Source organism: Haplochromis burtoni, unplaced genomic scaffold, assembly GCF_018398535.1.
Source record: "Haplochromis burtoni strain Fernald_Lab_line unplaced genomic scaffold, NCSU_Asbu1 Contig_56, whole genome shotgun sequence".
NCBI classification, from domain to species: Eukaryota; Metazoa; Chordata; class Actinopteri; order Cichliformes; family Cichlidae; genus Haplochromis; species Haplochromis burtoni.
The window spans coordinates 2,237,629-2,249,640 of record NW_024582417.1 but is presented as its reverse complement, the minus strand read 5'-3'; the positions used below and the strand labels follow the sequence as shown (position 1 = coordinate 2,249,640).

At 42.1% G+C, this 12,012-nt stretch overlaps 1 protein-coding gene across 1 annotated transcript in view; it reads right to left on the bottom strand.

Annotated features, from left to right (window-relative positions):
* Positions 1-12,012, bottom strand: part of zbtb20 (zinc finger and BTB domain containing 20) — a 33,163-nt gene that overhangs the window by 12,140 nt on the left and 9,011 nt on the right. Inside the window, exons 2-3 of the mRNA XM_005922214.3 lie at positions 4,934-5,078; positions 2,158-3,663 (exon numbers count right to left, since the gene is read on the bottom strand). Coding sequence (XP_005922276.1) covers positions 2,158-3,643 — 1,486 coding nt within the window. The 5' untranslated portion in view covers positions 3,644-3,663; positions 4,934-5,078. The remainder of the gene's footprint in view (positions 1-2,157; positions 3,664-4,933; positions 5,079-12,012) is intronic.

The following is a 12,012-nucleotide window of genomic DNA, read 5'->3' as shown; positions in this document are numbered from 1 at the left end:
AGCCACAGGGGTTACTTTTCCAGTATAGGAACACACCTCTGGCTAGAATTATTTAAACCTGTGTTTGCTGTATTGTGATGCTGCTTTCACGCTGCGCTGCACGCTACAGCGCCGTGGGAAAGGTTTAGGTTTCGTCACAGTTGCTCTGATACAACATGCGCAAATTTAAAAAAAAAAAACACAAAAAACACATAAAAAGCGAGAAAACGATACATTTGAAGTAGTTTACAAAAATGTAATAACGCTGTAATGACGGCGCAGAAAAGTGGGGCTAAAATGTCAGGACTGAGAAAGCAATATTTTATGCATCTATTTGGCATTTCTGCCACTTTGTCGCGACGTTAAGATCATTTTCCATAATTGTCTCTGCTGACATTATGGGCTGTAAAATATTAACATATCAATAATAACGTAAAATGAACAGGCGGAGAAGGAGACTGATAACACAAGTTGTACCACGCAAGTTAATGAAGTTCTGTGTATCGACTGCTTTTCTGCTGCGCCGAATAAATGAATGTGTTGCCACCTGCTTTCATTTAACGAAGCTAATAAATTCTGCTTTTGCTTTGTCTTTTTTTGTTTGTTTCCACTTGACCCGACCCAGGCCCTTGCAGAGGTCAGGTTTCAGGGTCACAACACATGAGCAGCACATACATAACAGGTATTTTACTGTGTTGCCCGGGGGGCGGTGTACTCGCAGTACAGTGATTCATACCGCTGAAAAGCATTCTCTATGTCTCTGACAGGTTTTTGATTGCAGAAAAATGACACACTACCTCTGCTGCACGTGTTATCATTATCTTTTTAGCTATTTTGAGTGCGCCGCGTCAACGTGCCCTGTGAAGATGTGATATATTACATTTTCTGGGGTACTTTGTAACTCCTGCTTAATAAACAAACAAAAGATGTTATCTTGTGTATGCGTTAGATGTATTCTCATATGGACAGCAGCGGCATGTTATACTAAATCACGCTGGCATCCTTGTGGATTCTGAAAAATATAATTTTTACGAGATTAACAAAGGCGATCCATCATCGGCAGCCACGACTTGTTCAGATCTAGTCCAGGGGGATTAATCGATCGCTGATTTATTTTCCTTCTCAATCTGTCATCACTCTGCTGCTCACAATTATGCGAGTAAAACAGGAAATTTAGTTTCAAATAGCTTTCATATGACAAGTGGTTCTGGCCAAGCGATGGATTGTAATGAATAATAATGGCTATTTGAGTACGCAATTTTAACAAGATCATCTAATTATATACGATATTTTATTCTTTCTTTCTGTGATGATGATTTCTACAGCATGTGATTGATAAGGTTCTAAGTGCTGGAGGAAAGCGGTGCACAGTGAAACGATGTGCTGCACGAGCACTCTGCTGGCATTGCAAGTTAAACAGAAATGATGGCAAAGATAATAATCAACCGTGACCTAACGAATGCGATTTGGGCTGTTTTTTCATCAGTTAGTAATTTAGTTAAATTGCTAGGATGGGTACTGGTTTATTATTTATTATGCTGGAAGCAATAAGATGACAGACATGTGTCGACAGGCCTCAGCTTTACACTGGAACTACAATCCACAGTGCAGTGCAACGCTAGAACTTGGCAACTATCTTTGTGCAACAAATCTACATACTGATTTATACTGTATGTAAATAGTAAAGATGAACTTTCTAAAGAGTAACTTTGCAAATACCTAAAACTTCACTTTTTATGGTCGAGATCTCGTTTTTCTGCTTTAATCTAAACTTGACCTACACTTGCTCCTACATTCAAACAGTCATTTCTATGACACCCACATGTTTTGCAGAAAACCGAAGACAGGAAATCAGATATCAATATGTACAGTATTCATTTGGTTGTTTCCCCAGTGTGAACAAACTACAACCTCACATGTGTGGTAACCTTGGATTTTTCCAGCTCTTCCGCATTGGCATATTGCTCCTGCACTAACAAAATTTGTCTGAATAGTTTATGATTAGCGAGCTCGGGTACTGTCACGAAACATCGTAATCAGAATGAATTTCAGATGAAAAAGAGTGTGGCGAACCGAAAAGCTTTCAGCATTCACAAGCAGAGGCATTACCTAGAGAAGTGATGAATTATTATTGCTTCACTAAGAAAATTCAACTGATTAAAAATATTTTTCGCTTACCAGTATGGACAAACATGTGTTTGACGTAGTTCTGTTTGGCAGTAAAGGTTTTACTGCAGAGAGTGCATTCATAGGGCTTCTTTTCCCCCTGACCAATTCCTCCTGCAGCCTGTTGCTGCTGAGCTGGCGATTGCGGTACCGAAATAGGGTTGGGGAATGATGGCATTGCAGGGGGCGGCACTGCCACAAACTGGGGTTGCTGCTGGCCAGGAAGGTAAAGGAAAGGCTTGTGGTCTCTAGCCGGCTGTGTAGGAAAGAGTGTGGGCAGGAAGGTGCTTCCAGCAGTGCCCATCACTTGGGAATTGCTGGTCACGGTGAGCGGCATCCTTAGATTGCTGGTGTCTGGCTGGCGCATGTACTGGGACAAAGGGCTGAGTTTGACTGAGTTTTGCAGGGTATGCATCATGCTACTATCACTAGTGCTGTGGGATGTGTCCCCGTCCTCTGTCTTTTGCACTTGCTCTGGGGACGAGTCATTGACCTCTATCTGCACTGGAACTCCTTCCCCGCCACCGTCTCGGCTAAAGCCAGTCAGGTATGGCTGCTGCTCCATTGTATCTGGTTCAGTACTAATGGAGGAGCTCACCCCTGAGTCAAAACTTTCAACCTTGGATTCACTCTCTACACCCTCAATCTGGTCAGTGTCGTCCTGGCAGTCCCCCATAGTTTCATAGCAGCTGTACTCATCATCCTCTTCCTGCTTTACTTTCACGCCTCCTGTTTGTATGCGTACCGGTCGTGGTTGCTTGCGGCAGTGAGTGGACTCAGCTGTGGAGATGAAGCGATCAACCTGCTGAGATCTTTCCTGGATGCGGTTCATCCAGGGTGGATCTTGAGATTGCTGGTCCTTCTGAGTGCTAAGATTCGGATCGTAATTCGTCGACAGAGGGTTAATGTAAAGGGAGCGCTCGCGGGTGCCGTTCTGCAGAGACAGGCCAGGGTAGGAGTACAGAGATGTGTATGCACGATCCACATTTTGCTGTGATGTTGCTTGCATATAACCTGACTCTGCGTCACTGCTGGGCCCAGAGGTGCCAGACTCTGGAGTGCCGCGGGGTGTTTCCTGACCAGAATCTCCCGGTATAACAGGGAACCCCCCTGGCCCAGCCAGGCCCACGTTCTGGGACACGATCCGTGTGCACTCATCAATGACGGTCTTAATCTGAAGGATGCTGGCAGCAGTGAGGATCTGCAGAGCCTCTGATTGAGACACTCGCAGAATCCCACTGTACATAAAGTCTATCAGCTTTTGGATGGATTGTACCGAGACCACAGAAGGGATCTCAATGTCGCTGTAGCCCAAGAGCAGCTTGTCCTGAAAGAAGGGGCTTCCAGCAGCCAGCACGCACCGGTGAGCTCGCAGCATACTTCCATGGATCCGAACAGTCACGTCACAGAAGTGCCCACGGTTGCGCTGCTCATTGAGGGTCTCAAGTACAGAATTGCTGAAGTTGTGGAGATTGATGTTATGAATGCGCTCGGTCATCCCCTTGCAACTGATGTCACCTGCAAGCAGGAAGCAACATGCCTGACTGAACACAACACTAAAAGTCCCGGCACTTTTTTTTTTCACATGTAACAACAAAACATCGTCATTGTTCCCAGCGTCGCTGATAAATTAGGATTAATAAAATCGTGCACAATGGAATACAACAGTTATGACCAAAGGCAATATGATAAGAAGCTCTTTATCCATTCAAGGAAATTGCCTTTCTAAACTGTGTGTAAAAATGTCATCAACCATGACACAGCAATCAGTTTGAATACGAATTCAATACAACTGCCTGTTATAAATAATAAAAATAATACAATTCTTTGGAGAATGTCTAAAACAATAAGACAAATGTGTTCATTCTGAGGGGGGGGGGGTCTTTCAGTTCAGTCTCATAGTATTAGGAGACAATCCAGTAATTCCAGCTTCTAAGCTACATTTTTCTTCCACATCGCCAAACTGAAGGACAATTAAGATGGTTCCCATCTAATTACTCCAAGTTTCTATCAGTGTGTATTTCTGAAATTCCTCCGAACACCATTAGGTGGTGCACTGGGCTTAAAGGACAAACAGGCCTCTTTTGTTAGCCATGTGTTCACTGTGATGGCGCTTCCTAACTATCCTAGGGATCCGCTAAAACGTGACCCGGCTGATCAGTGTGAGAGATAAATGAAAGTGCTTTTCTTCCATGTCCTCAGCTGAAGGAATAAAAATGAGAAAGGTAGTAAGTATACGAATTGTCTGTTTTGTTCTACAACTGCTTTAAAAATGTATTTATTTAGCACAGAAACATACTTAAGTATAATTTCTGCTTTAAAGTACAGCTGCTGACCTTATTTGAAGGATCATTAAACACAACTTGTACTGAAACCAAGAAAATTGCCCTTCAAAACCAAGTGGAATATTATACTGATTTTTTTTTTTTTTTTTGGTTTTTACACTTCATCTGTCAGTGAATTAATTTATTTAAAAAATAGTGCTAATGAAAATATGAGGCAGAATCGAACAAATTACTGCTGAATACACAGGGGAACGTTTGAAGAAACACTTTATAATTTAAAATGTTATTATATAGAGAGTAGAAGTAAAATTAATGTTGGGGGGTCAAATGATAAAAACTCGATTTTCGTTTTAACCAGTGAAGTTGAATTTAGGTAAAAATTACTGCAAGAGGCAGTACAAAAGTGTCAACACAACCCTTTAGTGCTAATTCCCAGCTCAGTGAATGAAACGTGAAGGAAGAATACGTTATTTTAAAAAAAATGAAAGGAGTATAGTACTCACAGTTAGATGACGTTTTGTTACGAAGATGCTTGTGTGGCTGGTGATGAAGTGCGGGTCAAGCTTCAGTTTGCTGGTGGAGATGGCTGATCAGAGGCCTGGTGCTAGGCAAGGCTGTCAGTCCTCTCTGTCCAAATCATGTGTTGCTCTGCCACAGTGTTTGGAGGGGGGGGGGAGACAGAGGGAGAGAGAGAGTGAGAGTGAGAGAGAGGGAAAAAGACAAAGACAAATCTTAATGCCACATACAGCCTCGTCGATACTGCCACTCCCTTAATGAACCAGGAGCCACATTAGCAGGAGTGTTTGCTGCAACAGATGTGTGAAGAGTTTTTAAAAAGCAAGATGAATGGACGTCGGTGAGTTCACATGACTGAAAACTACAAATCAAGGTTGAAAATAATTTTGGTATTGGCTCCCCCCCCCGCACACACAAACACACACACACCCACGCACACAGTTGCCTGAGCTTTTGGGCAATAAAACCACACCCTTCCAAAGAAAAAAATGATCTACTTTTTTTCGTAAGGAGCTTTGTTTTTGTTTGAATATTTTGGAAAAGGTCTCAGTCATATTCACCATCCGTGTGTGTGTGTGTGTGTGTGTGTGTGCGCGCGTGTGCGTATCTGTTCCCCTTGTCATTTTCAAATCCACAAATGAAACGGCACAATGTCTCACACAGATGTAAAGCAACGTTTTCAGCTGTAATAATAGAAAAGAGTCAAATATTAAACACACAAGGCTTTCATTGAAAACACAAGAAAGGCATTCAACAACATTAAGCATGTGATGAGCTGCTTTGGTGATGCTAAGGAAGTCTGACACAACTGCTCTCACACTGTACAAACACATTTAGTATGCAAATGTTTGACCCCAAAAAAGAAGACAAAAAAAAAAAATCACAAAATCACATAAAACTCATCAGACTCAAGTCGCACACTCGTGCTATCGTTCAAGAGCAGGGAAACTGGAAAAGGAGGGTTTAAAAAATGCACTGAATCGGTGAAAAAATGCCTCCACCAAACAAATTAGACCCACATTGTTCCAAAGTGCCATCAGGTAATGCAACCAGTGAAGCTTTTAAAGTACCTGGAAATTTTCACGGCATGTTTGGATGTGAATATTTATCATTAATTTGAGGGTGGATGATATTTCTGACACTCAATTTTTTTTTCTTTTGTAAAAGACGTTCAGCAGCAGCCACGCTTGCTACAACAGGAACATGAAGTGCTCTGTAAAACGCCACTAACTACTCTGTGCTGCTGAATGAACAGAACAGGGCCAGGATTTGACCAGACGTGTGCATTAATGTTGGAGCAAATTATTCTTTTACGGCTCTCGAGTACTTTCCAACAGCACACCTACTTTGAGACACTGAAGTAAAGCCTGCCTACAGAAACTATGAGATTTTAAGCAGTGACCTCCCTTTTTTTTTTTTTTTTTTTTCCTTACACACTCGTGTGGAAGGATCATTGGCTGCATTCGGTTCTGCTCTTCTATGCCAAGGTAACAGACACGCGTTAATGTGTAAATGTGGCCCGAAGATGATCATTGTCGTTATAATTGAGCACGCTGAAGCAGAAAATCTGGGCTGAAAAAGTACAGTTAAAGTGTAACTGAGTAGAAATGGCTGAGTTGACGGACTGCTTGGGTCTCGGGCCTCCCTTCGAGGAGCGCCGCACTCTGTGGGACGCTCAGTGCTTGTTTTCCAGACATGTTCGTAACAACTTACAAATTTGATGATTAGATATAGGCATGTAATAACATGTTTAGGAGCAGATGGTGATCACACAATACTCAGATGGATCATGCTTTCAACCAAACGCAAACAGTTGGTTGTTTTTCAGTTTTGATCTGGATTAAAAAAAAAAATTATTATAAAATGAACCTCCTACATATGAAATATAACTTTAGCCATTTTCTATTAACTATAAAGTTATGTGAGTGACCTAAAATAACACATACAGATGGTTTACTATAAATATATATATTTATATAAGTCTAAACTGAGCGCTGGCGTAGCTGCTAAGTTAGAAACTATGTATAACTGCGACCTGTTGCGTGGTGGAATGAACCCTCCTTAAATAATTCCCTGACTGACAAATACTATGGAACGTATATATATATATATATATATATATATATATATATATATATATATATATATATATATATATATATATATATATATTGTTTCACCACCTAAAAAACAATAGCGAGACCACTGTTTTTTACTAGACCGCACACCCACATGTCAAATTTCTTTATCCATTATAATGTCAAATATTTGACTTTTTTTCCTTTTTCCTGCTGGGGTTAGCTTGACATGCAAATGTTATCCAGGTGCCATGGTTGGGTTTTGTGGCTACTGCTCGACAATGCGCACATATATGTTGCTTCTACCAGTCCAGACATGTAAATCCACCTGCCTAATGGGGAAACTGAGGTGAACGCTGGCAACAAAGGAGTAGGCCAAGGGAAGCGGGCTTCAGTTGCCCAGACTGCCACTCACAACAGTGATTCCATTTTAGCCGTGACACAGTGGGTGAGCAGCAGCCAGCGCCTACCTGCAGTGAATTCTAATCAGCCCAGGGGTCTGTCTCCCTCCCTCCCTCCTGTACCCTGCCTTGGACTAAAGGGGCTGATGATCCTTCAAAATTAATTAGATCCTTGTAGGAGGCGGCCATTTTCTTTCACTTGCTAATACTCCATGGGGAGGAAAAAAATTTAAATCAAACTAAATTCAGCATTCGTACCCCACCTCCCCCATATTGGTTTCTTTCTTTCTGCGCCTCTACCTGTTTCCTGTTTCATCACGTTGAACCTCTCCCCGTCTTCCCTTCCTACCCGTCTATCTCTCCATCCGTCTATGCCCCCACTCTTCTTCCTCCCTCCTCTCTCCTTACAAACCTTCCCCAACACCCTCCGCCCCCCCCCACTCTCTGGCTGCCTCCATGCCCCCAGCTCTGTGTCTGCCTCTGTGGAGTTTGCTGTCAATAAATCCCCAGAGGTCAGTTTGTCTGCTGGAAATCAGACACAATGCTTCAGACCGCCAATGCAACGCATGCTCTGCTGCTGCCGCCACAACAAAGACTAGGGAGGGGTGGAGGAGGAGGAGGAAGAAGGGGGCATTAAAAAAAAAAAAGGGGAAAAAAAGGAGGAATTAAGACGGGAAGACGAGGGTTGCAACTTCACCAGGCAGGCTCCAGGTTAATCAGCTGACTGCGTGAGGAGGCGAGCTCGTGGAACACGCTGCACCGAATTGGACATTAGTTAATCAAGGTGGGGTGGGGTGGGGTGGGAGGGTTTTGGGGTGGGTGTGAGGGGGGTTAGAATGGTGAGAATGGGGGATGGGGTTGAGAACAGACATAAGAGGCATGGTTATGAAAGGAGCAGTATCAGCCATTTGAATAATGTACATCTTGAATATGCAAATACTGCTTACAACACACACTACAAGCATACATTCAAGGCCCTTGGTACGATTCAGTGTGGAGACAAAAGGGCCGCGGGGCATGATGAAAAAGCTCATGTCCATGCACGCGCACGTAGCATCTTGATGGATGTGATGCAGATCTGCACTTATCGAGAGTGTTTTTGTGTTACACCTTATTAACAGTAAGTCTGTCTAAAACCTCCGCTGCTTAACAATCACCGTCCGACGTTGTAATTATTAATTTCAATCATCCAAGCACATTAGCATATAAACTGCCAGAAATCAGGCTGTAATAGTACGTTTTGGATATGGGATCTAATGTAATTCCGTTCACAATGTAAATATGTAGCCAGAACACTGGGGTGGGGGGGAATGAAGCAATATTCGTGAGGTAAGTGAAGGGGGCGCGTTTGTTAAAGACAGAGTGCGTTCAGCTCACTTCTTTGACAAAATGGGTGCGCACACGCAACTCGGCGTCATCAGTTAACGCCTCAAACTTAAAAATCAAACGTTAGCCAGTACTATTTTGCCGCTGCACGCTTTGAAAAAAGAAATAAATGAAAAAGTCTGGCCAACGACAGCTGTGTCAGCTAATTAAATCGGAGCAATTTGGAGCGCTGCGTTTCTCTCGTTACCTTTGAGCACTTAACAGGTAAGTAATGCGCCCAACTCCCATACACTCCAAGAAAAGCTGCAGAAAAACCACATCCTCAGTCTCAGGATTTAATTGATTTGGCTTTATTGCAGTCACTGAAAATCATCAACAAGCACACGGAGACTGTTGACAAGTTGAGCCAAGATTTTTCACACAACATTTTTTTTTTTCCTTCCAATTTCTACTTCTCCCTGGACTGAAACTGTACGGCGCGACATGTCAGAACCGGTGAAATAGTTTGAATGATTTCGAGTGCAAATCATTGATAATTATAGCGTGTTTAAAATAGACTGGATACGCAACTATTATTATGAAACATGAAACGCCTTTTGAACTTTGAACTGCCATTTCACCTCAAAACGGAGGCGTACCAGAGATCCCTCCTTCAAAACTGTACTTTCGATTTTAAACTCAAGACCAGGAACGGTTTCAAAACATGAAAATATCTAAATTTACAACACTTTTCCTTTCTCAAATTCCTTCCTTCTTGGTCAAAGCATTGTAAAGTAATTACACCACTATAATGTTATAGCCTCTCTTCAGTTGAAATTGCTTCAATGACTGTATTGTGTTCATGCATTTGTGTGCATCATACGCTAACTGCAGCCACTGTTAACTCTTTACGGTCCCCTTAATTTAATCACGCCGCGAATCTTTAGTTCCACTGAAATGTCTCCAGTAGCGCAGCATATTAATGTGTTAACATATTCAGCCCAACAGAAAGCCACTCAATGTGACAGGATGTGCGGCTTTCAAATAAATTCCTCTAGCACATAAATAACAATAAACACTGCAATTCAAGTGGAGGACAGTTAAAGTATTTTTTGACAGGACAGCTTGTTCAACTTCGTCACTTTCTGTCAAAAACACACCCACCGCCACCCGTTATCCATAGCAGATCCATTGTACACTTACAGATGGGAGGATAATCTACTTCTAATATACTTTTTTTTTTTCACACAAAGTCCACACAAACACTTGTGAATTAGTGCTATCAGTATTTTTTTTGTTCATACTGTATTTTATGAAGAGGATGGGGTGGGGAGTGGGGGAGGTGGGAGGGGGACAAACAGCCACTGCTGGCTTACGGCCATTAAAATTAAAGACGGCAGTCACTTTGGTGATGGAACAGAAAAGAAAAAAAATCTCAGAATTGGCAAATGGCTCTGCTTTTGTTAATGAGCATTTGACCATAAAGAACCATCTGACTACTCATATGATAGTCTCCAAAACACCTCTAACCCCCGAAGCAGATAATGCTAAATTCAAGAGTTATCATTTAGGCACAAGTGTCCAATGCAACTGCCTCTCTACAGCTACTACACACGTCAAGGACATTTTGCCTCTCCAAATAAGGACCTCACAGGCCATTAAGAGATCTTCACGAACCTACACAGCTGCTCATATAGGACCTCTCTGTCTATTACTAGTGTATCATGATAAAGAGCAGTTAATACATTCAGCTCATCAAGAAATATCAGCGTGTATGCCTCTATTCATATTTCTATTCTCAAAAATTGGACTGTGTAGCTATGAGGAACAGTTTTGTATCTTCAAAGAAAATAAAGCATCTCCTGACTTTCTATCCTTGAGATGTAAACAAGGGGGGGAAAACAGGCGTTTGTGCTGAATTTCGAGGGGACTGTGCGGGACCTTTGTGAAGAAGCGCGCAGCTCTAACACAATAACGAACAAAGCAGGCTCTGAATGTGTTTAGGGTTAAGAGTACACTATGTTTGTCACTATAGCGAGGCCAAACAGAATGAAACCACAGTCTCATCTGTATTTAGAGCTAGAAAAACAGAAAAAAAGATGCTCGCATAAGTTTTATGTAAAGCCGGGTTTCACATGCAGCGCTTTCAAGGTGTCCTGCCTCTCAAAGACAGCACACATACGTGCTGTGGTTAAACAGTAAAGCCTTCTTTCATCAGTCATGGTTAGTGCCTCCACAATGGCACTTTGCTCTGTAAAATTTAAACCTTTAAGTTAACCTGACTAATGATTTAACTGCTAGCAGTGACTTTAAATCACTACTCGACCGTGCGTGCGTGGAATAGTCAGCAACTTCAGAAGTTGTGTACCATGAGGTTTCACAGCAGCTGCACAAGGGTGCACGAGCCAGCGCGGTGATGGTCCAGCACAGAGCTGAACTTTCACAAATGCACAAGGGTGCTTTAAGCAGGTCAGCTGCTCCGCTAGCTGCTTTTGCTTCAAGGGTCAGCAGCCTACCCTCTCTCTCTGGCAAGCACAAGCACAATGTTTGCCGTTTAAAAAAGACATGGTACAAAACTGCTAACATGCTAGCAGGAAAAAAAAGAGAAAAATGGTCATTGCAAAAGAAAAAATAGTTTCATGATGCAACATATTTCTTCAGCCTGTAGCTACGGTAACAAAAATACAAATGGCATTGGGATGAAATAAAACGGACTCATTATTCAGGTGAACTGGTGATATCTTCAATATGATGTCTTCAAACACAGATTTTTCTCATTATGTGAATAAGATGGTAAATCCAGAAGACTTAATGGAAGCATGCTGTCCTTATTTGAAGCCATATGGATGTTAGCAGTGTTTAGTTTATTTTTAGTTTGGCAAGCTGTTGTGTAGTAAATACAGATGATTATATATGTCTCATCAGATCATTTGACATATGACCCATCTAAAAGTGCAATGCTGACGCACTGAAACACTGCCGACCACAACCGTGCCCTAAACACGCTTTGACCAAGCGCTGGTCTGATCCACTGGTCTGCAGGCTGAGCAATGTGATTTAGAGCTAATGACTTAAACAAAAATTGGCACATAGGTAAGGTTTTCTGGTAATCCATCAAGGGGTGGCAATCTAACCACATTAAGAAATTTCATCCATACAATAGCGTGTTGCAAGATTAACTTGTTAAGCAAGCCAACTACAGAATTTCACAAGCGCTCAGGGAAAGGCCAAAAACTAAAGATTTCCACTCTTTCGGCCTTGTGTTAATCTCTAGATGTTATT